General features: G+C 54.9%; 8 protein-coding genes across 8 annotated transcripts; 7 read left to right on the top strand and 1 right to left on the bottom strand.

Moving 5' to 3' along the window:
* Positions 1-406: 406 nt before the first annotated feature.
* N657DRAFT_665248 (uncharacterized protein) lies at positions 407-3,590 on the top strand (the record flags this gene model as incomplete). Its single annotated transcript, XM_062795283.1, has 4 exons — positions 407-705; positions 768-1,644; positions 1,702-3,348; positions 3,382-3,590. Exons 2-4 carry the CDS (start codon positions 861-863, stop codon positions 3,588-3,590), a joined length of 2,640 nt encoding a protein of 879 aa, XP_062645789.1. The 5' UTR covers positions 407-705; positions 768-860.
* A 1,141-nt stretch (positions 3,591-4,731) lies between these two features.
* On the top strand, positions 4,732-8,483 carry N657DRAFT_576867 (uncharacterized protein; the record flags this gene model as incomplete). The annotated part of the gene is made up of 2 exons (XM_062789214.1): positions 4,732-4,954; positions 5,002-8,483. 2 exons carry the CDS (start codon positions 4,732-4,734, stop codon positions 8,481-8,483), a joined length of 3,705 nt encoding a protein of 1,234 aa, XP_062645788.1.
* Positions 8,484-10,308: 1,825 nt separating this feature from the next.
* N657DRAFT_576498 (uncharacterized protein) lies at positions 10,309-11,249 on the top strand (the record flags this gene model as incomplete). The annotated part of the gene is made up of 2 exons (XM_062789182.1): positions 10,309-10,678; positions 10,735-11,249. The coding sequence occupies 2 exons, from the start codon at positions 10,309-10,311 to the stop codon at positions 11,247-11,249; spliced, it is 885 nt and encodes a 294-aa protein (XP_062645787.1).
* Positions 11,250-12,010: 761 nt separating this feature from the next.
* Positions 12,011-12,544, top strand: N657DRAFT_647533 (uncharacterized protein). The gene is made up of 2 exons (XM_062793334.1): positions 12,011-12,096; positions 12,179-12,544. Exon 2 carries the CDS (start codon positions 12,306-12,308, stop codon positions 12,519-12,521), a length of 216 nt encoding a protein of 71 aa, XP_062645786.1. The 5' UTR covers positions 12,011-12,096; positions 12,179-12,305; the 3' UTR covers positions 12,522-12,544.
* Positions 12,545-14,101: 1,557 nt separating this feature from the next.
* N657DRAFT_682481 (uncharacterized protein) lies at positions 14,102-14,896 on the top strand (the record flags this gene model as incomplete). Its single annotated transcript, XM_062796485.1, has 5 exons — positions 14,102-14,153; positions 14,216-14,386; positions 14,442-14,479; positions 14,550-14,602; positions 14,779-14,896. The coding sequence occupies 5 exons, from the start codon at positions 14,102-14,104 to the stop codon at positions 14,894-14,896; spliced, it is 432 nt and encodes a 143-aa protein (XP_062645785.1).
* Positions 14,897-15,490: 594 nt separating this feature from the next.
* On the top strand, positions 15,491-16,903 carry N657DRAFT_657506 (uncharacterized protein; the record flags this gene model as incomplete). The annotated part of the gene is made up of 7 exons (XM_062794819.1): positions 15,491-15,565; positions 15,619-15,740; positions 15,800-15,994; positions 16,052-16,132; positions 16,176-16,419; positions 16,515-16,659; positions 16,788-16,903. 7 exons carry the CDS (start codon positions 15,491-15,493, stop codon positions 16,901-16,903), a joined length of 978 nt encoding a protein of 325 aa, XP_062645784.1.
* Positions 16,904-17,660: 757 nt separating this feature from the next.
* On the top strand, positions 17,661-18,519 carry N657DRAFT_673224 (NAD(P)-binding protein; the record flags this gene model as incomplete). The annotated part of the gene is made up of 2 exons (XM_062795677.1): positions 17,661-18,429; positions 18,482-18,519. 2 exons carry the CDS (start codon positions 17,661-17,663, stop codon positions 18,517-18,519), a joined length of 807 nt encoding a protein of 268 aa, XP_062645783.1.
* A 1,182-nt stretch (positions 18,520-19,701) lies between these two features.
* On the bottom strand, positions 19,702-23,293 carry N657DRAFT_635452 (uncharacterized protein; the record flags this gene model as incomplete). The annotated part of the gene is made up of 9 exons (XM_062791345.1): positions 19,702-20,443; positions 20,504-21,011; positions 21,072-21,111; positions 21,161-21,206; positions 21,265-21,401; positions 21,457-21,503; positions 21,557-22,493; positions 22,568-22,856; positions 22,911-23,293. 9 exons carry the CDS (start codon positions 23,291-23,293, stop codon positions 19,702-19,704), a joined length of 3,129 nt encoding a protein of 1,042 aa, XP_062645782.1.
* Positions 23,294-23,644: the final 351 nt, after the last annotated feature.

Here is a 23,644-nt window from a genome sequence, read left to right as displayed (position 1 = left end):
ATCGTTATAAGTTCCAAGCCTGGGTTTTCGACGGTGCCATCAAGGTGACCAGGATCAGGTAAGAGCGCGCGGCAAGAATGATGGCGCATCGGGACACAAAGTGCTTAAGCTGTCGCAAGAAATGGCAGAATGGACGAAATTATTTGCAATCTTGGACGGCTGAAACTGTCGGCTGAAGCGCTTGTTGACGAATGCGACCCAGTCAGGCACCGGTGGATCCAGCTCCTGAATGACGTCTGACAGGAAGGAAGCGCCAAGAACCCACCAGCCGTGTGCGCCCCAATGAAAAGCAGTGAAACTTAACGGACCCACTCCGCTGCCCATGGCAACGCCTTGCGCCGGCGCATGTAAACAGAAATGTGCTACAACGATCAGGGTTTTGGCTCATGTCTCCATACCTGACATTCGATATCACTGCCTGCTGGTACCCATTTCCTCATTTTGCCAGACTCGAGAAAACCCCAGTATCAATTGGTATCATCACCAAATCATTCCAGCCAGCCCTGCATTCTCTCGCAAAGGCAACTTTCTCATCCGATCCAATAACTGAGCGTCCAGGGAAGTCGACTGCTCGCAGATATTTCGTCTATCGCAGCGATTACTATAAGACTGAAACCCTGACTTCGAGTCTTTCCGTAAATTTCTCATCGACTGACGACAAAGACGGGACTCGGGGCCCGGCTGCCTGGCTTTGTACTGTGTGGTGTGCGGCGATTCCCTTCGTGGCGGCGGGAAGGAGTATGAACTGACGAGGCAATCCATACAGTGTTTGGACATTATATCTCAGCACGTTTTTGGATACAGCAACACCGCGATATTGACGACAACGGACGGTTCCTCCAACTCGACTCTGCAATACCATGCTCTCCAATCCGCCCCACATGAGCGGGCTTCACTCTCGCCAGCGCCAACACCGGCGGCAGAACTCGACGCCTTCGGCCTTCGATGTGGTAAAGATCGCACCACTCCCCAGTCCTCAAAAACGCCGCCCAACATCACACCGCCGCGGCCTCAGCCTAGACACACGGGGGGAACACCTCCCTCCTGCACCGACAACGACCAGGCAGGAATACGTCTCGGTAAGTATGCCTCCACCTAATACAGGGCCACCATCAACACCGCGGCATGAACTGCGAGACACGCAGCAACAACACACAGCACGCCCGAGCCACGTCCAGCACACCTCCATAGCCCAAGACATCAGCGAGGGCTTTATCCACTCGCCACAAGTTACACCACAAAGCCGGCGATTTGCGAATGGAGAAGCCAGCCATGACCATCAGGCCGACTTACACGACCTCCCGTTCGACCCATTTTCAGCGTCTCTTAGTCTGTGCGATCGCTCAGTGTTCGATCGCTCAGTGAACCGCCTGAATGAGAACGGCATTGACGTTTCAGTTGACATGGAGTTCTATGGGCGAGAGAACACCATTTCCACGCCGTCTTTCATGACCTTCCCCGACTCAAGCCCAGCGGACACATGTCCAGGGTGGGTTTCGGAGACCGACACGGCAAGCAGTCACTCGCAGCGTTCATCCAGGCGGATCAGCAACGGGATTATGGACAAGGTCGCCAAGTTCGAGGTTCTGGGGAGTGAACTGAATCCCTCGCGGCCCTGCACGCCCATTCATCAGACCACGAACGGTATGCGACTGGTTCTCGACATATGTTTTTTGCAGTTCACCAGCTGACTAGGACCAGATCGTTTTCCTCAGACCCCAGTTGGGACGGTCATAAAACAGGAGCCAGCATCTGTTCTGCCTCCAAACAGATTCTCCGAGGGTTACGACGAGTCCATGGAAGAGACACTGAAACCTGTCCGCAACAATAGGACTGACAACCGTACGTCGGGCACATTTCAAGACTTGCGCCGGCAGGCTGAAGCCATGGTTCATACGCCACCTCGGGCGAACACGATCCCGATGGCTCTGACGAACCAAGGGCTCAGGACACCCGAATTCATGAACATGCGTACCATCAGTGCCGAGTTCCGCAAGCTTGAGCGCGAGTTTAGCAGCATTCCAACAAGCCCGGTGGAGATACCGGCTATATACTTGTCCACGAAGTCGAACCCCGTCTTCCCCAATAAGCCCGAGCTCCAGCCATTGGACCGCGACTTCAAGACAGTCCCTGGCTCGCCATCACTGAGCAGTAGAACTGCTTCACGGCGCAGCTCGCCGCATCGCCGAACTGAATCCATCGCGTCGCTCACAAGTGCAGCCAGCATTGCGGACATCAACATCGAGGAGACCAAGACGGAAACCGGTGTCACGTTGGAGGATATTGCAGCTTTCATCCAGGGCCCCGATCCATCCGACGGGAAGTGGCGATGCCTGTACGAAGGGTGCAATAAGCCCTTCGGCCGCAAGGAGAATATCAAGAGCCACGTCCAGACACACCTGAACGACAGGCAGTACCAGTGCCCGACATGCAAGAAGTGCTTCGTCCGGCAGCACGACCTCAAGCGCCACGCGAAGATCCACACCGGCATCAAGCCCTACCCATGCGAGTGTGGCAACAGCTTTGCGCGCCACGACGCCCTCACCCGTCATCGCCAGCGAGGCATGTGCATCGGCGCATTCGACGGCATCGTGCGCAAGGTCGTAAAACGTGGGCGGCCCAAGAAGATCCGACCGGACATGGACGAGCGGCGGGACAAGGCCGAGCGGACCAGGCGCAAGAACAAGGTTAGCTCGGCCAACTCGACCAGCAGCCAGTCCGGATACTCCGACGTCTCGGCTGCCAACTCACCCTACAACGACTTCGATGGCCTCCTCGACGACGACCAGTTCGCCAACATCCTCTCCGCCATCCCCAACCCGACCTCAAGCACCATGAATCCAACAAGTCTCGCCGTCTCGACCGCCGCAATGCCGGCCACCATACCAGGCAGCATGGCCGAAGTTCTCTCCGCCCTCTCTCCTTCCACAATAAGCACCTACAGCCACGCCAGCACATCCGAACCGCAAGCCATGACCACCAGCATGACTACCCCCGACCCTTTAACGCTCCCTGCGCCCCGATCACCAAGCGCGACAGTAACAGAGTACAACAGCCCACCCTCCCCCACAAAATCCGTCGCCAGCCAATACACACAAACGACAACAACCCACCTCCCGGGCTCCCCGCCAGATCTCTCCTCCCCGCAGTCCCCTCCGCCTTTGCTCACCTCTTCATCTGACGGCGACGCCGATCCGGATGCCCAGTTCTTCGATCTCGACCAGCTTGACCGGAACAACAGCAGCGTCTTATCCGACGCGAGTATCGGGCTGGGCACAACCGTCGCTGCCCATGCTGCCGCTGCTGCTGCTGGTGGGGTTGGCGGTATCCCGGGGATTGATGCTGGTGGTGTTAGCGGGAATGGTTGTCTGGAGGGCTTAGATAGCGCCGAGATGCTGTTGGGGTTCCATATGGGCGCGGCGTCGGTGTGTGGCGGTGATGGGGAGGGGTTTGTGCTGGCTGATGCTGGCCATCATGGGTTGCACTGTCATGCTCACCTTGGGCAGGGAGGGGTGATGAAGTTTGAGGACGACTTTGATCCGGTTAGCATGTTCACTGGTGGGGAGGATGTGTTCTTTGGAACGGCTTAGGGAACCTGAGGTGACATTTTTTTTGTTGTTGGATTGCCTGTGGGATCTTGCTCTGGGGGGGAATGGAAGGGTTGCTATTTCTTGGGTATTTGATGTTGTTCTTTCCGCAGCATATAGACGACGGGACGATGGATCTGCGTTGGACATTCTTACGTTGGGGTACGGCCCGCCGTGCAGTGGCCATGCCCACTTCAATGTTGCCGTTGTTTGCAAGGTTATGGAGGCTGGGGTAGCCCGTGTACTCGTATGGGGCTTGTCTGATTGCTGTGTACGAGTAGGGATGAGCTACTGTACTTCTCTTCGGTGTTGTGTCGGTCAATGGGACAGGATCAGGAAGTTCGGAGGGCCGGGGTTCGTGGACGTTTCCTTTGTGCTTTCACGAGATATTAGCGTTTTCTCTCTTAGGCTACTTGACCCCATAAGCGCATGATGGGATTACTAAGAAAACTGGCGTTCTGGATGCTGGCCTCTGTCTCATCCACCAGCCTAGGGGTGTGGCATTCGCATCTCTGCTGTTTGGAAAGAAAGTACAAATATTATTGGGCTTCTGTTCTCATCAGCTTGCCTCGCCCTGATGCTCTTTGATTCCCAATCCTGTCCACGCAATTGGGAAGTACAGACTCAAACCAAGCACCATCACTGATCAGTATTACCTGCAACGAGCATTGAACAGTCAGGTCTTTCACCCCAGGCTTATGTATTAAAGTTATAGGTTATAGGTTAGGGGAACTCCCCGGCACAAGGTGTTTCTATAGCTTTATTCGCAGTTGACCCCATATTAGCATGATTCTCATGAATCTCGCCTTGCCTTAGAAAAACTTCTTAAGGAAGGTTTAACCAACTAGCTGGGGCACATGAGCCAGACAGCGGTGCGTGATGAAGAGCAAGGTGATCAGTACAGTATGTAGCCTCACAGCGCACACCGTGTGGATCACTTCGTCACCTGCCCTGCCAGGTAGTTTGAGTTGCGTTGGTCATTTCACGGGTTGGCTGGAGTCAACGACTCAAGCTGCCCGATGAAGCCGCGATTCAAACTAGAACGGCACAAACAATTTCAAATGCATGAATTCCATTCAGCTTAGGCCTGCCAATCATTGCGATACTGTATATCTCATCTCAAGCTCGTCCGCAGAGAAAAGACATGCATACTCCGCGGTATTTGGAAACGCCTGAGCGGTTGCATGTCGGCAGCTTTGACCCGGCAGTGAGTCTCACCGAAGACCTACCTCAGGGTGTCGATGCAGATATCCTGCTTCTTGGATGCGGAGATGCTCGCCACATTCTCTACACCTTGTTTTTTGACAAAGGGCTCCCGGAACGCAAGCTCGACATTACCGCCTGCGACGTCGATGAGCATGTTATCGGTGAGTACATGCTATCCTTTGAGGGTCTGGTTACTGACACCTGACAGCCCGCAACATCCTGCTTTTCACCCTGCTTCTAGACAACCACAAAAATGTCTCGTCGCGCCAGATATGGAACATCTACTACCACTTCTACCTCGACGACCCCGACATCCAGCTGGTTGGCAGTCATGCAGAGAGTCTGGTCAACATCTCCCAGACTCTGCAAGACTGGCACACAAGTCCGTACGGAACCACTCTCCGTTTCTGCGACGAGACAACTTTTTCGCTTGTTCACAACATCTGGGCAAAGTACTCGGAAGCAGCAAAGCGGCGAGGCCCATACCGTGGGCGAGACCATTGGACGCACTTCAATGACAGCTTGTATGACGCAAGAATCAAGAAGCTATGCACCAGGCCCACCTCGAAACAGGATGTCTCGCGGTCATGCGCTCCCTTGGCCATGGAATTCGCCCAGGAGCTTGTCTTTACTACCGAACAGCACTGGAAGAGGAGCATGGCTGCTTCTGTCGCGCTCCCGGCGCCTCGCAAGAACGAATCACCAGTAGTTCCGAACCCTATCTTTGCTGTGCCTCTCACAGCGTCCTCAGCACTCAATTTCCCAACCAACCCTCTGCTTAGCTTTCACCTTGCGGCGGCTCATGCCAACCTGGCAGAGTTGTCACCACTTCGGCTGGAAGAAAAGCGTGGAACTCATCTCGGCGCCCAGGACAGACTGCTCGAGATGGCCTTGATGCAGTTTGCGGATTGGACTGATGCCTTCGTTCAGGCCGCCCCGAGGACAACCATCCGCTTCACCGCAGCCGAATGCTTTGCTCTGTGCTACACGCTGCGGTACAACCTGGAGAGTGGAAAGACCTGCGCACAGCACTATCGCGGGAAACTCGGGCTCGACGTCTTGAAGCTCGCCGAATCCGATTACGGCATCGGCGGCAAAGCGCCCAAGCAATTTGATGTGATAGACACCTCCACGCTCTCGGACGACGTGAGCGTCCTGAACTTGGTCGTGTCGGCTGGGCCATTGCTGAAAGACCACCCGTCTTCGACACTCTACACAACAGACATTCACCACTTGAACGTCGTCCATGACGGCGACGATGAGAAGGCGCTGTCTTGGAACGCCAAGGCTAACCTGATTTTCTGCGGGTTGATACCAGCAGAGTACTGGACCAACGCCACTGCATCAGCAACGGCCGACCAGATCTTGACGGCTTGGTCTGATGAGAACGCAACGGCAGAATCTAGGGATACACTCTTTGGATTTCGCCTCTCGTGGAAGCAGATCAAGCACCTGGTTGGACAGAACCACCCCGCCCCGCTCCACGTTGATATAGACGCGTTGGTGGCGTTGGCTCTCTGGGTCTACGAATTCATGATCTCGTCACCGCCTGGAACCCAATTCCCTTCCCGTGATCAACTGAAGAAGATGTTCCCCAGGCCTTCTCGACTTCGACATCACCATCCAGGAAATATGGCCGCTTTCCTCTGGTCCATCGCCGACCATGCTCAGGTCGATTCGCGCCAGCTCTTCGAGAGGTTTTTGAAATCAGCTGCCGAGTACAGGGACACAACAAAGGCTCTTCGCAGATTCCTAGCAGCCTTCACCGTTGAGACACCCACGCCTGGTCTTCGTTTGGCCGAGTCCTGGGGTTGGCGGAACTTTGAGCAGGAACTGAGACCTCCGTTCAAAAAGTGGAGTTCCGTCCCTCCTTCCGTTGCTATCACTGTTATCGTTCCCACGGAGATCTGGAAGAACAGTGGCCTTTTCACGAGAGCTGAGGATGAATGGGGGGTATCCGCTGTTGAGGTCATTGGCCATCTGAGCATTCCCGACAGATGGGATGATTCGGGGAATGAGCTGGTCAGCGCTTTCCCAGACGTGCAGTTCTCCTTCGGCACGATCAAAACCGAGGGCTCCCGCGATGACGACGACTTCATGATCCATGTACAGGAGGACAAAGCTGGCTGGAAGGGATCCTCGCCCATGATTATTACGTACTTTGCCCCTACGGAATATGTCGAGACCATGTTCACCGAGGCCGTTGTTAGTTTCTACCTCCTGGTACGGCCGCTCGATTCCGACACATACCAGAAAAAGATCAATGTTGGTGAGGTCTTTGAGAGTCCCATTTCGGACGAGGAGCACGTCTTTATCACGAAGTATCGACCTGGCGCGACGGGCTACCCCGTCACCGAAGCCGCGCTCCTGGACTTAAAGCAGTCAAGGCGCCCGAGAGACACCGCGTCCCCGAATCAAACCTTTACCGTCGCACTCGACAAGACTACGGCTAGGATCACCACCATCACCGGCCGCGTCAATATTAGTTCTCCAGAGGGCCTGAAGCTGCTCGTCGACAGAGCAACCATCAAGGTGGAACAGCCATCCCCATTCACGCTCGACATCGTCTTCGGTAAGGACAGGGCCCTCGTTCTTCCCCTGACCTTTCCCGCCCCGGTTCTTAAGGAGGGCAGCAAAACTCGCATCGCCCGCACGTCGCACTACATTGAAATCAGGGCCCCCTTCGCACAGCCACTCACCTTCCCCCGCCTTCTCGACGACTTCCTCTTCCCCACGACGCTCACGCCGTCCTCGGGCATTCCGGCAACGTTCAACATCCCCCACCTCAACCTCGACACCCTCCCTATCCTCTCCGTCACCCATAAGTCCCGCACCCGCTTCCTTACCACCCTCACCTCGCTCATGTTCTCCACCAGAGAACGCCGCCTGCGCGAGGAGACGGCCGCTAACAACACCTCCGGCCTGTCGCCCTCGCCACGCCTCAACTTCAAGGAGTCACTCTTCACCATCTTCATGCTCGCTTCGGGCTTGCAGGGAGGCCAGACGGGCCTCTTCGCCCTGGCAAACCCCCAGCGCGGCGGGATCCATATGCTATTGTTCGTGAGCGCCATCCGCCTGGACGGGCCGCACGGGAGCGTGGTGCTGGACGCGGCGGTGCTGCCTTTTACGAAGGCGCTGGTGGAGTCCAAGGAGTTGGAGGGGTTCCTGCTTTTCCTGAGGACGCTTGAGTGCTGTACGCTTACTGTGGACGATGCCGAGTTGGTGTTGTGGAAGAGGGCGCTGCCTGCGCTTGCGGAGAGGTGTAGGACGTGGATGCATGGGGAGGGGTGCGAGTATGTCGAGGCGGGGAGGGTGCCGGTTAGCGTGGCTGAGGGAGAGCAGGTGCTGTGTGGGTGTGGGATGGGCAAGCTGCCGGGGGAGTTCATCTCGCTGCCGGAGTGGGAGACAACGGCTCAGTATGCTACGCGCGTGGCCATCAGTCCCGTGTATGCGTCGCCGCTGGTGGAGGAGCTGATTTCCCCCGACTTGGCGAAGGCGGTGGCGGAGGAGATGACGGGGAAGGTTGTGCCGAAGTGCAGGAATTGTGGGAATTCCGAATCGGAAGAAGTCAAGCTGAAGAAATGCTTGAGATGTTTGGAGGCAATGTACTGTTCGACGGAGTGCCAGAAGAAGGACTGGAAGAAGCATCGGATGGAGTGTGAGGAGTCGGAGGTGTATCACAGCAAGTGAAAGGAAGGTATATCTTTTGCCATCGGGGTCGTAACTGGTTCTAGCGTTTGGCTAACGATGTTTGTAGCCCTTCAATGGAAGCACACGATATGCCTGGCCCGAAGGAACTCAAGGGTGCAACGGTTCGTCTGTCATCGTCCAGTGTCTGACGTGGCAAGTCCGTTGCGACACCTTTCAACCGAGAATCGGGAGGGCTAAAGGTAGCTCACTTATTGTGAGATTCTGTAGTCCACCGCTTAACCATTACCGTGTGATGGATCTAAAGGTCCATGGAATGAAGGGGAAGAAAGCACAGAATGCCGCTCCTCTGAGCGGATACCGAAACCAAGAAGGTATCGCCAGTTCTGCGCAGAGCCAGGCTCTCCAGGAACGGATGCTTCCGGGAACCGTTTTTCGCACTGGGGCTGTGCATATGCAGCCACCCCACCGTGGAACACGACGCGGGATCTTCGGAGGAGTCAGGTGCGAATTGTATCTCGTGCCGCTTCGTATTTCTCACCACCATGAAAAGTGTTCTCAACCTTGAGCAACACACTGAGCAAATGGCGAGAAGCACACAAAAAGCCCTGGACCAAACTGACAAAGTCAGCGGAACCGTCAGTCACTCGATCTACAGTCAGAACGGACGACAGCGAGAGTAGCGAACCCACTCCCCCATGTTTCTTGTTTCATGTTGAATGTGTCACATCCTGGTCAGGCTTTCTGCAACATCCACGAGGTCGACTCCGTTTTCGTGGCAAAAAAGCTTGAAGATAATCAGCACCAGATAATCGAACACAGCATGTTACGCCAGTCATATATCCGCTGTTGGCGAACATGAGGGCCGGTAACGCTGAAGAATGAATAACAACGGTTGGAGCTGTGGTCGACTGCAATGTTGAATGGTTGCGTTTCAGAATGGTTAGTAACTGATAGCGTGTGATAGTTAAACCGCGGATTCCATCGCATATGCATAACGGACAATACTCGCCGCTAACAATTTCTGCTGCACGAGTTCAGCTCCGTTTACCTGCAACGATCGACATGCCCCTGAAATTCGTGCGGGCTGGCGCGTCCCATTTGACCAATCACCGAGTGCCATGCACAGATTGGCAGATGTCCGACAGCTTGATTGGTCAATTTGCTCGTCAAGGCACCCACTCAACTAGGCCCAAAACACATTAGCGCCAGGGGTGGACAGGTTTCTGGCTGGCCAGGAACGGCCGAAAAGGCAAGGGTCTCGTGCAGGACGGCTCCAGCGTCATCCCGAGATGCCAGCGCAATTTCGTTTCGCTTCCCCTTGTGGCTCGGGGGAAACGAGGCCTTTGTGGGTTCCGTCTCCCTCCTCGCCCGAACTCGTTCTCTGCAACAAAACCACCTTCATTCCTTCCAGTCACTCATTCGAAGCCTTCGTGTACGTCCTCACTCCACCTTTCCCATCACGAGGACAGGCATTCTCAGTCCTGTCAACCTGCATCGACGCGTTTCAGTTCGCTGCGGGGAGATGCCTCTTCAGGAGTAGCCGTGGTCGCTGAAGGACGCAATCGCAAAGAACACCGACCATTACCACCGACCAAGACACTCGTTCAATCAAACACCTTCGATTCATTCCACAAGGGGCACCTAACCCCTTCGCTCTTTGCGTCTGTTTTTCGCCTTCGACTGCAGGAACCCATTTGGAAGGTTCTGTGAGTCTTTAGTCCACGACAATCCGAAATACCCCCTTTACAATCGCCCAACGGAGATCGTCGACGAAGTAGAAGGACATCACATACCGCCGATTTTCCCTGGAACCCCTTCCGACCCCCGAGTCGAGCCTCATCGCAGATCCACAATGAAATCGCTTATGCTCGCTGCAGCTGCGCTCGCCGCGCTCGCCGACGCGCTGCCAGATACCGTCGGGGCCTCGAGGCAATGGCAACATCACAGTATACAAAGGAGGGGAGTACAACCGCCGGTTGAGAACCCCCGGCTGAACGCCCAAACTGTACAGGGTTGCTTCAAATCGGCAGGGAACCTCACAATGATATACGACAACGACATATACAACAGCATGGGCAAGTGCTCCTTGAATATCTGCTATGCGCAGAAGTATGCTGTTGGCGGCACGATGGGTGGGAGTCAATGCTATTGCGGTGATGCATACCCGCCGAAGGAGGACCTCGTAGACAACAGCAACTGCAATTACGATTGCACGGGTATTGACACGGAAGCATGTGAGTCTTACTCAGCCTGAGAACCCATGAAGACAGAAACTAACGGGGTCAACCAGGCGGTGGGATCAATTTCTGGACCATATATAACACGGGCGTCAAGCTCATTGTCCCGTACGCGGAGCCCAGCAGCAGCAGTGCAACGAGCTCCTCTACAACGTCGACGCCAACTGCGACCGGAACGGCGGCCGAGGTAACCGTCACGGCCACACAATCGTCCACGAGTGACTCGGGGAACAACAGCGGCGGAAAATCCAACGTGGCCGGCATCGCCGCAGGCGCTGTAGTGGGCGTTCTTGTTGTTGCCGGAGCACTTGGTGGCGGCTTCCTATACATGCGCCGCAAGCGGAACAAGGAGATCGAGGAGGAGCACCGCCGCAATGCTGCAGCCAACGACTTCTTCGGCAAGCCGCCCCGAAGTAGCGGGGGCACAAGCATGACAGATGCCCGCTTGGATCCGGTGCTAGTCAACAGGAGATTGAGCGACGGCAGCATCGCTGACAACCAAGACTACTCAAGGAGGATCCTTCGCGTAGGTCCGCCCTGGGCGTTTGCCTCAACCATCTCTCACTGACAGCAACCAGGTCACCAACGCATGATCGCACACCCCAAGTGATGACGACAAACGACACTCGCCCTGTATTTCAATTGTGATATTGGCAGCATAATCGGCGTTTTGGGGAGGGAGGGGGTTGGATATTCTGCGCAAGTCTTGATCGCACTCAGTGGTGTATCGATCAAGTCACGCGAACGGAACGTAGCCTTGGGGCGTCATCTCTCTTCGTTTGTCCGGTTTGGCGGCGGCATGTCCGGAAGGCTACAATGGGTTTGACCTACGACTTGAGTTGGCCGGTTTGCCATGCTGCCATCCGCTCTGTCCTTCGCTACAACATTTTAGACCAGTACCCGAGGGCCCGACGCCAATCCTTTCACGTTCGTCCCTCCAACTTCGCGATCTCTTCCACACGAGTCGCACACATGCAAAGTATCAGTGGGAAGTCAATCTTACTTCATCTTGGGGTTGTCCCAGTCCTCCTCAGTGTTTGAACGGTTTCCGGGTCGGGCGTTGCTGGCCGGACGGTACTGTTTCTGTCTTGCCGATTGGACGGTATTGCTGGCGGACGGGGCGCTGAATACCTCGCGCGATGAGCTCAAATCAGCTGAGCTCTTCTTCCAACACTGGCCGATGACTCTTGGGCAACGATCAATTCACTTCTCTGGCGGACAACGGTATTGGGCTGCTTTGGAATGACGAGCAAGGATTGGATTAGGATTAGACAGGAAACTTTGGATAACCCTTTTTGATTACTATCTTCCCTGCTGTTCCTCGCCCGAGTTCGTCCCCACCGGTATCGCTGGGCTGAATTATTCCTCCCCATCCCGTTCGGAGGTTCTTCGCCCTTAAGATGATCCGTCACCAGGTCAGTAAACCAGATAATCACCTCATCTCCCATCCCGTGTGGGGTTCTTTGCCCTTCGGTTCCGTCCTGACATCGAGAGAAGGGGAAATGCGAGTCCTGGCGATCATGATGCTTATGCGCTGTAACATGTCACCATCAGCTGGATTATCTATCATACAGTAACCTCTAGTCTTCCCTTGACACATCATCCAGAGCAGCTGGTCGACCTTATGGACTCTCAGAGGAAGCGCCGTAAGGGTGTTGCCCTACTCGCTTCCCTGTCTATTCACATCAGCGCTCATCCCCAGCCGCGGCTGGAGTGCCAGACCTTGCAGTTACTGGACAACCCTAGTCATGACGACGACAACCGAAAATGGGCCCTCTGTCGGCGCTTTTCGTCAACTGCAGCTCCCAGCTGTTGTCGAGTCGGTGGAAGATCCGAATAGCGCTCACAGACTCTATTGTCTCGTCCATCCTCATATAAATGACACCCTACGAGAAGTAAGTGATTATGACATGACTGGCGAATATCCTGAAACAGTGTCCAAGCTTCAAAATATAATTCAACATACATTATCAGCAAGTCGTGAGTCTCAGCGAGTCGTGCCTTTTCCACCACCGTACGAACATTATCTTCAATTACAATACAACAGAACTAGGAACTAACTGTAATCGCATTTAGAGCTGCTGAATCCGATAATTCTGCACTCCCCCGGTAAGTGCGGAAATTATGGCCAGGCTTGCGCGCACACACCACAGCATAAACTTTCGTACGATCCTCCCCTGCACCACTACCACTCGACCACATATCTTGCTTTATCTCCCCGCCTACGGCCTTCTAGTCTAGTAGGTCCTCTACATCTTATATAGCAAGTGATCCTCTAAGTGTACACGTAATCTCTTAGCTCTCTAGCGCTTGCTTAGCGCCTCGTTAGCCTTATCGAGCGAAGAGATTTCTGACTCAAGAAGACCTACCTAGTATATTACAGTCATGATACTTTTAGTAAGCTGGTCCACAGCAACCATCATTGAAGTCGGAAGCTTTTCTGATGATTGGCAAAATAAGTCTTAATAAGCATTGACTAGTCATAACCCAGCTTCTTAGAGGTTATATAGATCTAAAAGACCTAAATCTTATAGTGCTAAGCTGTAAGTTCTGGTATATGGCGTACGAAGCTTGATATCCAGCCTAGACAGTACTCTCTCTAGATTATACGGCATAAGACAAGGCTTCACAAAGCTACCCTTTTTCATTTCTCATAGTTGTATCTTCCTCTGATTCGGCTAGCTCGGCTAGCTGGGTAGGTTGGAGAAGCCGGGTAGGCTGGGTAGGTCGGGCTGTCTGACTTTGCTTGCCAACGCGTCGGCGTGCTAGTGCCACGGGTAGTGACAGTGTGAGGTTCATGTGCGCAACTCCTGGTTCGACTGGACAGTTCGAACCACGGTCCCTCTTTTGAGGGTGTTACGCAGTGGTCAGGTGCGCCCACCCGTGACAGCTAGAGTCTTACGTGGGACCCGGTAAATCTCAGCTGCGGTTCGTACGCTTAGATTTTTGTCATTTCAAAGAGCTTGAAGGGCAAAGACTATCTGGCCTTCTTAAAAGTAAGTGGTATCTTAGTTAACTAGTAATTCAGATGCACTTGGTGAGATTGCAACTCTTGTTGAGTTTGTTATTTCTCAGGACGCCGCTGATCGCAAGATCGATATCCCGGAGAACCGCCTGCGCGAAACATGTGGTTCAGCGAGTGGTGCTCCAGGAACAACGGAGGCAACAGAGATCCAGTTGAAGGAGAAGCGATGTACAAGCGAGCAAGCGACCATCGCACAAGGCACAGCCGGCACAGCCGGCACAACCCTGGGCCTCGTGCGCGGTAAAGGACGAGGATGACTTTCTCGAACTGGGCAAGGAAGGGGTTTTGCAGGGGATGAAGCTGGATATCAAGGAAGAGTTAGACGCGATAAGAAAGTGCTATTCATCGAGTTCATGCCCCGAGGCAGATTCGATGATTACATTGAGAAAGTGGCTATGGCAAAACAACGGTTTCCGGACCAAGTTCTGTGCCAAATGTTTGACTGCTGTAAGTCCTGGGAGGATCACAACCTAAATGGAAGGATCTTGGGTATTAACAAACAGGGCCAGTGTTCCGCGCCGTCATTGGTATGGCCTACCCTGATGCATTCCAGCCTGTTGGTCCCGACCCAAAAACGCAAAGCTTCCCGACGGTCAGCGAGAGCTGCACGAAATTTCCGCCCCTGACTTCGCACTGCCAAAGGGAGACAAATGTCCACGTCGACATTGACCCCTTGAATGGTGAGTGCCAGGCAGGTTTGGTCATCATCTTGGCTATTTATTGACCAACCCTCAGTACTTGTGGGCGAGTTTTATGAGAACGAGCGCAACATGGTCCCCATTCTCAAGGACTAATCGCAATCCGCAAGTGAAATACATAAAACTCCTGACTGACTCCATTTAGATAGCCGACCTGGGGCTCGCAACCGTCTTTGACGGCGGATACAGATCGACGACGTAAGACATCAATCAACCTTGCCGTCTAGACTCATACTAAAAATGAACAGTCAACTGGTCTGGGGAAAGCGAAACCACGGAAAGACAATTCTTCATTCCAGTAAGCCCCCATTTGAAGCATTATGCCCCTGAACGCCGCAGGGCCACTGACAGCATCTAACAAAGGAGCAATTCAGCGAAAAATGGGACTACGTCAACAGCACGCCCCAAGCTGCCCGGTACCGAACAGCCGGAAACTACAACTGGTGGACCTACGGCGGCTATGTCATGCACGAGCGCTTCACTGAGACCTAGGCCGAGCTGCGCAACCTGGTCGCCCTCTGCCTCGTCTCGAACCCGCTCCGCCGGCCAGACATGTTCACGCTACAGGAAACCATCCAAAAGCATGTTCTGGCGCAAGGGCCGGTGACTGACGAGGATCGGAAAGTGCAGCAATGGGTTGTGAAGATATCTGGGACGCCGGCGCCGCCGGGGCCGGTGCCGGAAGGACAGGCGCGGCCGGAGTTCAAGGGAAAAGATAAGCAAGGGATGGAAGGAGTGGTGGAGGAGGAAGGGCCGGCGGAGCAGGTCAGTTTGAAGGGCCGGGTGAGGGCTTGGCGAAATAGGCTGCAGAGTTGCTGGAGGTGATCGCCGAGGAAAAGGAGAAATTGGAGACGGTTCATCGGACGGCGGGCATACGGAGGGCGCCGAGGGTCATGGTCAATGGATTTGCTGTGGGATTTACGAAGGGCATGTTTGGTAAACTTCGTTAGAGATGGAGTTGGGACGAATGCAGGAGTCAAAGGTGTTTAGTCGACGTCAGTTACGATTTGTACTGTGCATCGAGATAGACGTAGCCAACACCAACCGCAACACCCAGGCTTGGTGGGCAGTCCCGGAAATGTTGACATGGCACAGTTAGCCAAATGGGCGACGCGTCTCTTGCGCCCAGCTCCGTTGACCCCTTTACGATTTCCCACTGACGTATTCAATGCTGGGCCCGCAATTGAAGTGCTGGAAGAAGAAATGTTGACGAGTTCAAGGCTGGCAATTACTGTCCCGTCAACATTGCAGATCTCTCTGCCTCCAACAAGTACGAGTCGTCGGCAAGCTCGTGCTTTGGGTCAATTTCGACGGTTTGGCTAGCACGAAATCTGCAGCACGTTCCCCTCTTCGGGCAAATCAAGAGTGGCAGTGTCAACTGATATGGAACTTCAGGAAACACGGTTTCGTTACCCTAAAGATCTTCGCGCGAGGTCATGGAGAGACATGCAGAGACGAATTCCAGACTTACGAGGCCATCGACAAGGCGACTCCCTTGCATCCTGGACACCGGCATGTGAGAACCGCCCTTGAGACGTTTACTATCGATCGTCCTGGGGGTGATCATCAGTGTTTGGTACAACGACCCATGTAAGATAGCTGGAAGGATCTGCTGCTGCGAAACCCCGCAGGGGCGCTTCTCTGAAGCCTGCTCAAAGGCGGCCTCCAACACCTCCTCTGCGCGCTTGACTACCTGCACACCGAGTGCAGACTGGTGCACACAGGTAAGTGGCACATAGTGTATACATACTGTCTGGAAGGATGGGTGGAGTCTGACATGCGAAAACATCAAGGCCGACAACATCCTGCATGCATCTAATGCAGACGAGGGCATGCTCAGAACCTTTGTTGAGGAGGAGCCGAAGACGCCGTTTCCCCGCAAGTACGTCGATGGTTCGCCAATGTACATGTCCCAGCGCTTCGGTCTACCTGAAGATTTCGGGAGGATCGTGCTCAGCGACTTCGGGGTCGCTGTGGGGGTTGACGTGAAGTGGAATCACGACGCGCAGCCTCGCGTGTACCGCTCGCCCAAGGACATGCTCATGGCGTCATGGAGCTAACCTTCCGACGTTTGAAATGTCGGGGTCATGATTCGGGACGTCTTTGAGAGCGGCCACTAGTTCTAGGCCGGGATCCGAACGGTCAAGGTTACACGACGCGGGCGCACCTCGCCGAGGTGGTCGGGCTGCTAGGGCCACTGCTCCTGGACCTGCTTGAGCGCCGGATTCGGAGCAAGGAGTTCTTCTCGGAGGATGGTAGAACTTGGTGTGGCGAGCTCGCTTGGAACTGAGCTGACTGATGCTACAGGGAGATGGATTACGGCCGTTCCGGTCTCGAAGGCAACAGTCTGGAGCAGGCGGAGCGCATCCTCCGTGGGAGAAAGAGGTCATGTTCTTGGACTTCGTGAAGGGAATGCTGGCTTGGCGACCCGAGGACCGCAAGACGGCACGAGAGCTGCTCGATGACCCGTGGTTAAACACCTGGAAGATCTCGGATTAGGCGGAAATCAGGACTGCACAGCATCTGAAGGTAAGACGAGACAATCGATGCTCCCTACGGGATGGTTTTCTGAGTAGGAAACATGATGCCAACCATCATGGGAACATACCAGGGGCATTCTTTTCCTGGGGTCAATCCGATCCAAAAGGTCTCCCCATTCCATATGGAATGCAGCAGAAGAACGTCCGCAAACCCAAGGGGCCCGGATCTGTGACTCGGGGCAACCCCTGCCGAAGATGAGTTACCATTCAGCCAGGTGGCGCTCCGTGACCCGGCAGATGCGGCGGGTCTTGGATGCCGTCCATCAGCAGCGAGCCTGCCCCAGCGCGACTGCCAGCAAAGTCATTCAAGTACTACTTCACTGCACTCTCAGCAAAAGGCAGTGACCACCTCAGGTTTTCATCTCTGGCACTCAGCCAATTCGAGGACGAGTCGGAGAATAGAATGCAGCTTCCTCCCCCGGACTTTACGTCGGGGGATGCCGCTGATGCCTGTCCGGTCTTTCCCCCTCTGTGCTCCGAGCTGGAAGCGGCGGACCACCGCCATGGAGCAGACTTTCCGTCGAATTTGTTGAGGGCTGAACAGATGTCGCAACCCTCGGACTTTGAGCTGGAATGAAACTGTCTCTAAAACTCCAATCCTTCTTCCTCCCACTTCAGATTTATCTCACTGAACAAGTGGTAGATCCGACTTTCGCAACGCTTGATTGCGCCGAACTGAACCAACCACAAACAACCACCGGCACATTAACAGCAAAATGGTCCTCGCAGTCCCCACCGCCAGCCTTGAGGGCAAGGTCGCTTTGATCACCGGCGCCGGTCGCGGAATTGGCAGGGGCGTTGCCCTCGAGCTCGCCCGCCGTGGTGCATCAATCGTCGTCAACTACGTCTCCTCGGCCGGTCCAGCCCAAGAAGTCGTCGATGAGATTCACTCGTACAACAACGGCGCCCGTGCCGTCGCCATCCAAGCCGACGTGTCCAAAGTTTCCGAGATCACGCGGCTCTTCGCCGAAGCCAAGCAAGCCTTGGGCCGCCTCGACATCGTCATGTCCAACAGCGGCACCGAGTCATGGGACAAGACGGAGGAGGTGACCGAGGAAAAGTACGATCACGTCTTCAACCTCAACGCGCGCGCTCAGTTCTTTGTCGGCCAGGCCGCCTTCAAAAACCTCGAGCAGAACGGCCGGCTGATCCTCATGACGAGCATCGCCGCGGGGCTCATGGGCGTCAGGAACCACGCGCTGTACAACGCCAGCAAGATGGCGGTCATTGGCATGGTCAAGGCGTTTGCCACCGACTTCGGCGTCAAGGGGATCACCGTCAACGGGGTCGCGCCCGGCGGCATCAAGAGCGACATGTTCACGCAGAACGCCTGGCACTACATCCCCGGCGGCACGCCCGATATGCCCGCGGAGACGATTGAGAAGCTGATGGCGGAGCACTGCCCGCTCGGCCGGTGTGCCGTGCCCGAGGATGTTGCCCGCGTGGTAGCCTTCTTGGCGAGCGAGGACGGTGGCTGGGTCAACGGTCAGTAATTGCTACGGTGTTGGGTTGTCGACAAGGGCTAACTCTCCGTTAGGTCAAGTCATTACCATCTCGGGCGGGTCTTCTCAGTAATCGGAAGGCGTGCTGAGGGAGACATTCTTCCAATACGGTTTCCACTCACGGCAAGGCAGACAGCCCGGGGGTATGAGACGGATAGACGAAACGAAAAAGTTCGAACAAGCACAGGGTTTGAGGTGGCGGCATGTCGTACTCACTCTGCACCTCCTGCTTTAATTCAGCTCCAGAACTGCTCGTTCAACCGACGTGGTTTGTTCAATTAGCTGCGTTTTCCGGCCGCTTATGCTATTCATCTCTGCGGAATGATAATAGGGTGGGCGAGGGCCAACAGGACGTTTAGAGGTGCGGTTGACGGTCGTTATCCGCTATTCAATCAGTTCCTAACACGAGTTATTCGTGAGAACTGCTTGTTTGTCGTTTCTTGCCCTTGTCTTCAGTGGCTTCAACAGTCATGGCCTCATCACCGATTGCCGGAGCATCTTGACCCTCCCATCGGCCTCACACAAGCCGTATATGACGTCGATCTCGTTACATATTCCTCTGACGGTCTGATGATTGTGCCATTTATTAGCACCCCTTCACGTCCCACGCAGGCAAACAAGCAAAATACACGTACCCAATTTACCACGGCTTGCACGGCCTACACGGCATCCAAACGCTCCAACATCTCCGTCTTCCCCTGCACCTCCTGGCTCGCGCTCGAAACACCCTCAACCTGATCATATCCCTTCGAACGTGTATCCTTGGCGGCCTGCAGCCCCCTCATCTTCCTGGCCAAGCGATGCACAGATGCCAATAAGTCAGCGCTCCGGCCTCGACGAAGGAGAGGTGTGTCTCGGACGCGACCTTGAGCACGTCTAAGCTGCGCTCAAGAAGGGCGATTTTTTACGCGAGGGTCGGGACCTCAGCGGCGGGGCCAGCGTTGGCGTCGCTGGGGTCGTTTTTGTGATGTCAAGCCGCAGGGTATTTTGCTCGGACGCCACTACTCGCAATGACTACTCGGCCGTTCGAAGGTTTGAGGCCGGCAACAGTGCGCTTGGATGTTGTCACTCCTGTGCTCGAGACTAGAAGGAGAACGGATGATGATACTGTGGACACCATGTCGTCTTATTGATATGTAACAAAATCCGCACCACATGATTTCAGGAAATCAATGGTCGGTTGAGTGAGATCAACAGACATGGCTGAGGCGACCCGGTCTCTCCAATGAAACTCGACCGTCTCGACCCCCTCTGGTCACTCGAGCTTCAGCTGCCTGAACTGCTCAATAGTGGTCTCAAAGCCCCTCGCCTCGCTCTCCATATCAGTAAGCTTCTTCCTCTCGAACTCCTGCGTTGCGACGGCCACCTTCTCGGCGTACTGCGGGTCATTGACAAGCTTCCGCTGCTTCTGGACCGCGGCGCGCGCTTTCTCCAACTTCTTTGTGGCTTTAGCAATCTCCTCGTCCAGGTCCACGCGACCCTTGACGTGGATGAACACAGAGACGGCGCTAGACACGGGGAACGCGACACAGCCGGCCGGGCGGGAATGGTCCGGCGAGATGATCTCAATGATCATGGCTCCCTTGCCGCTGAGGGAGCGGATCGACGACTTCTCCTCGGACACGGTCTTGTAGGACGCCTCATCATGGCCCTGGATGAAGATCTTGGCCTCAACGTCCTTGGTCGGTGCGTACTCGGCCATCAGGGACCGGATACCCTTGGAGCAGCCCAGGACAATGTCGTAAGCGGCTTCAGCTTCGGGCTTATCGAACTGCTGGTCCCATTCGGGGTACTTGGCCAGCATGATGCTCCTCGTTTCGTTACCGGGCCGTCTGGGCAGTCGCTGCCACAGTTCTTCAGTGATGAAGGGGAGGAAGGGGTGCGAGAGGACTAGAGCCCCGTCCAGAGCCGAGTAAAGGGTCTGAAGTGCAGAGTGAATTTGAGTTTCAGTGCCTTCCTGGATCAGAGCCTTGGAGTTCTCGATGAAGACATCGCACCTAACAGATTTCCAGGTGTCAGTCTAGCGTCGAGGTTGTTTGTTCTGGGGAACGTCTTACAGTTGATAGTACCAAAAGGCGTAAATAAGATTGGCACTCTTCATGAAATCTCTTTGCTCCAGAGCGTCGGAGACGCCCTTGACAGCCGCATTCATCTTGTGGAGGATCCAGAGCTCGGCCAGGGACTCGTTTCCGCCAAGCGCCCGCTGCTTCGCAGGCACAAAGCCTTGGGCAGTCCCAAGCTTGGCGAGGACATACTTGCTGGCATTCCATATCTTGTTGCAGAAGCGCCGGTAGCCGTGGATGACCTTGACATCGAAGTTGATGTCACCGCCGCCCGTGGTGTAGGCGATGAGAGAGAATCGAAGAGCGTCTGCGCCGCATTCCGGAATGCCCTGCGGGAAAGCAGTCTTTTGGTACCTGGTGGCCTTTTCGACTTCAGCGGAAGCGAGGTTACCGGTGAGCAGCTTGTTGTGGAGGGAATGGAGCTCAATGCCGCGAATGACGTCCAACGGATCGATGACATTGCCAAGGGATTTACTCATCTTTCGTCCGTCCGAGTCACGAACTTCAAGATAAGGTTTAGCATTTTGGGTGAGAGTAGGTTGAGTTAGAGCTGGGCACTTACTCAAAGAATGACAGAAAACCTCGGAAAATGGCACCTTGCCCTGCTCACCCAGTCAATATCGTTCGTTGTATGGAATGCGGTGCACGTACAGTGAGTTTCAGGCTGAGGAAGATCATGCGGGCAACCCAGAAGGGACTGTTGAAGCCGAGTCAGCATGACCTTTTTAAAGTGAGGTTCACAAGGTAGACCGTACATGATATCCCATCCAGTTTCAAGGAGGCTGGTCGGGAACAGACGAGACAGGTCAGGGGCGTCCATGGGCCAGCCAAGGGTTGCGAATGGCCAGAGGCCCGCGCTGAACCAGGTATCGAGGACATCCTCGTCTCGAACCTAAACGTGTGTGAGTCTCAATATACTAGAGAAACAAGGCCGAGCGTTGACTAACCAGCTTGAACTTCCTGTCCGGGAATGCGTTCCTTGCTTTGGTGAGTGCTGTGTCCAAATCAGTCCGGAATTCCACCTAAGCAAGCGTGGAACTGCCAAACCTTCTTCTTCAGTTCGTCCCGCAAACCACCTGTCGTTCGCCTCAGGATGGGTGTCCCCCTCTCCTTCAAAGCGAACTTGGTACACAGGACACTGATGTCCCCACCACAGCTGTCTCGAGATGCACCAGTCGTTAATGCCCGCCATCCAGTGAAGATAGCTCTTCTCGGCCGATTCGGGCTTGATCTTGATATCACCATTTTGAACCGCCCTGATGGCGGGCTCGGCAAGGTCCGCCATCTTAACCCACCACTGCGGCTTCATGATGGGCTCGATAATGTCCCTCGTTCTCTCTGACCTCGGCACCTTCATGGGGTTGTCCTTCTTGTCCACATAGAGGCCGAGTTTCTTCAGATCCTCCTGGATCGCGTACCGGACGTCAAATCGCTTCTGGCCCTGGTACGGACCGCCGTTCTCGTTGATGAGGCCTTCATCGGTGAAGATGTTGATGAATTCGAGCTGGTGGGCCATGCCCACGTTGAAGTCATTGGGGTCATGCGCCGGGGTCAGCTTGACGGCGCCTGTACCGAACTCGCGCTTGGCGTATGTGTCCGCGACAATTCGGAGTCTCCGGCCTTCGATGAATGGATGAACAGCGAACTTTCCCACGAGATGGGTGTACCTGGGATCGTTGGGGTGCACGGCGATGCCGGTGTCCCCCAGCATGGTTTCGGGGCGGGTTGTGGCAACCTCAATCGTCTCATCTGAATCCTCGATGGGGTACTTGAAATGCACAATGATACCGAACTCCACCTTTCTGTCATAGCCCGGGACATCAAGGAGTGTCCGTCCCGTCAAGGGCTCGTTGTCGACCTCGAGATTGCTGAGGGCGGTCATCAAGGTGGAGTCCCAGTTGACGAGACGATTTGCTCTGTAGATGATGCCCTCTTCGTGGAATCTGACGAAAACCTCGGTGACAGCTGCTGAGAAGTTCTCATCCTGTGCCAGGACAATCAGTCAATGTCATCTGGCAATGGCACCCCCAAAACCAAGAAGTTGGATAGATCACAAACCATTGTAAACGCCTCTCGGGTCCAATCAAGACTGGACCCCATTCTTCTGAATGCATTGTTGATCTTCTGATGATATTCCTCCTTCCAGTCCTGTGCGAGGGCGACGAACTTTTCGCGGCCAAGATCACGTCTGGTCTGTTTCTTCCGCTTCATCAGCATCTTCTCAACCACGCTCTGGGTCGCAATGCCAGCATGGTCGCAGCCGGGTAACCACAATGCGGTTTTGCCTTTTTGCCGGTTGTAGCGGATCAAGAGGTCTTGCAGTGAGTTGCCCAAGGCGTGGCCCATGCTGTATCCGATGTGTTAGTCGTTTTGGAAGCTGACAACCAGCGAGTGGGCTTACTGCAAGGCACCAGTGACGTTTGGAGGCGGCACCATAATGACGAAGCTGCCCTCGGGCTTGACGTTCCCCTCCGGCGTGAATTGTGGCTGGAAGAAACCCTCCTTCTCCCACCACGCATACCATGCCGACTCCACAGCGACAGGGTGGTACGAGGCATAATACGGGTCGTCGAACGGCTTAAGCCGCTTCTTCTCTCCTGCTGGCGTGTCCTCAAAGAAAGGGGGCAGCACCTCTGCCTCAACCTTTTGTTTCTCCTTCTTGTCTTTTGTCGTGTTCGCATTGGCGGCGGCTTCCTGAGCTTCCAGCTGGGCGGCTTTCTTCAGATGGAACTTGGCCAGTTTCGCTGCCTTCTTGCGCTCCTTTTCCAGTTCCTTTTCCGTCATCATAGGGTGCGTTTTCGAGTGTTGGGAGGGGGCATTGGGGTGCGCTGGCGACACAATTGTGCCAACGGCCTCTTGCGGGCTGCCGGCCGAGGTGGCTGTCCCTTAATGATGCTGTCAGCTCGAGTCGTCGAGAGGGTGACAACAGTGTAACGATAACACTGATTACCGGTACGCATACCACAACTCCCTTGTGGACTGTTAGCAGCCATTGCAATTGAGGATAAGACTCGTTGGAAGAGCGGTGGATGCGCTGCAGAGCGCATGAGGGTGGGCTCAGAAACGGTTGCGGCGCTTGATGTGGGAGAAGTTGCAGGATTCTGAGATTCGCATCCTGCAGGCGCTGAAATATGG

The sequence above is a fragment of the Parathielavia appendiculata genome, assembly GCF_033297405.1.
Source record: "Parathielavia appendiculata strain CBS 731.68 unplaced genomic scaffold N657scaffold_10, whole genome shotgun sequence".
Classification (NCBI taxonomy): domain Eukaryota; kingdom Fungi; phylum Ascomycota; class Sordariomycetes; order Sordariales; family Chaetomiaceae; genus Parathielavia; species Parathielavia appendiculata.
Note: the sequence above shows the minus strand (reverse complement) of the source record. Positions and strands in the feature narration are given on the sequence as shown.

Bases quoted from the DNA above. Each gene is read 5' to 3' on its own strand.
- N657DRAFT_647533 (XM_062793334.1), top strand. From the start codon at position 12,306: ATGGACTCTCAGAGGAAGCGCCGTAAGGGTGTTGCCCTACTCGCTTCC.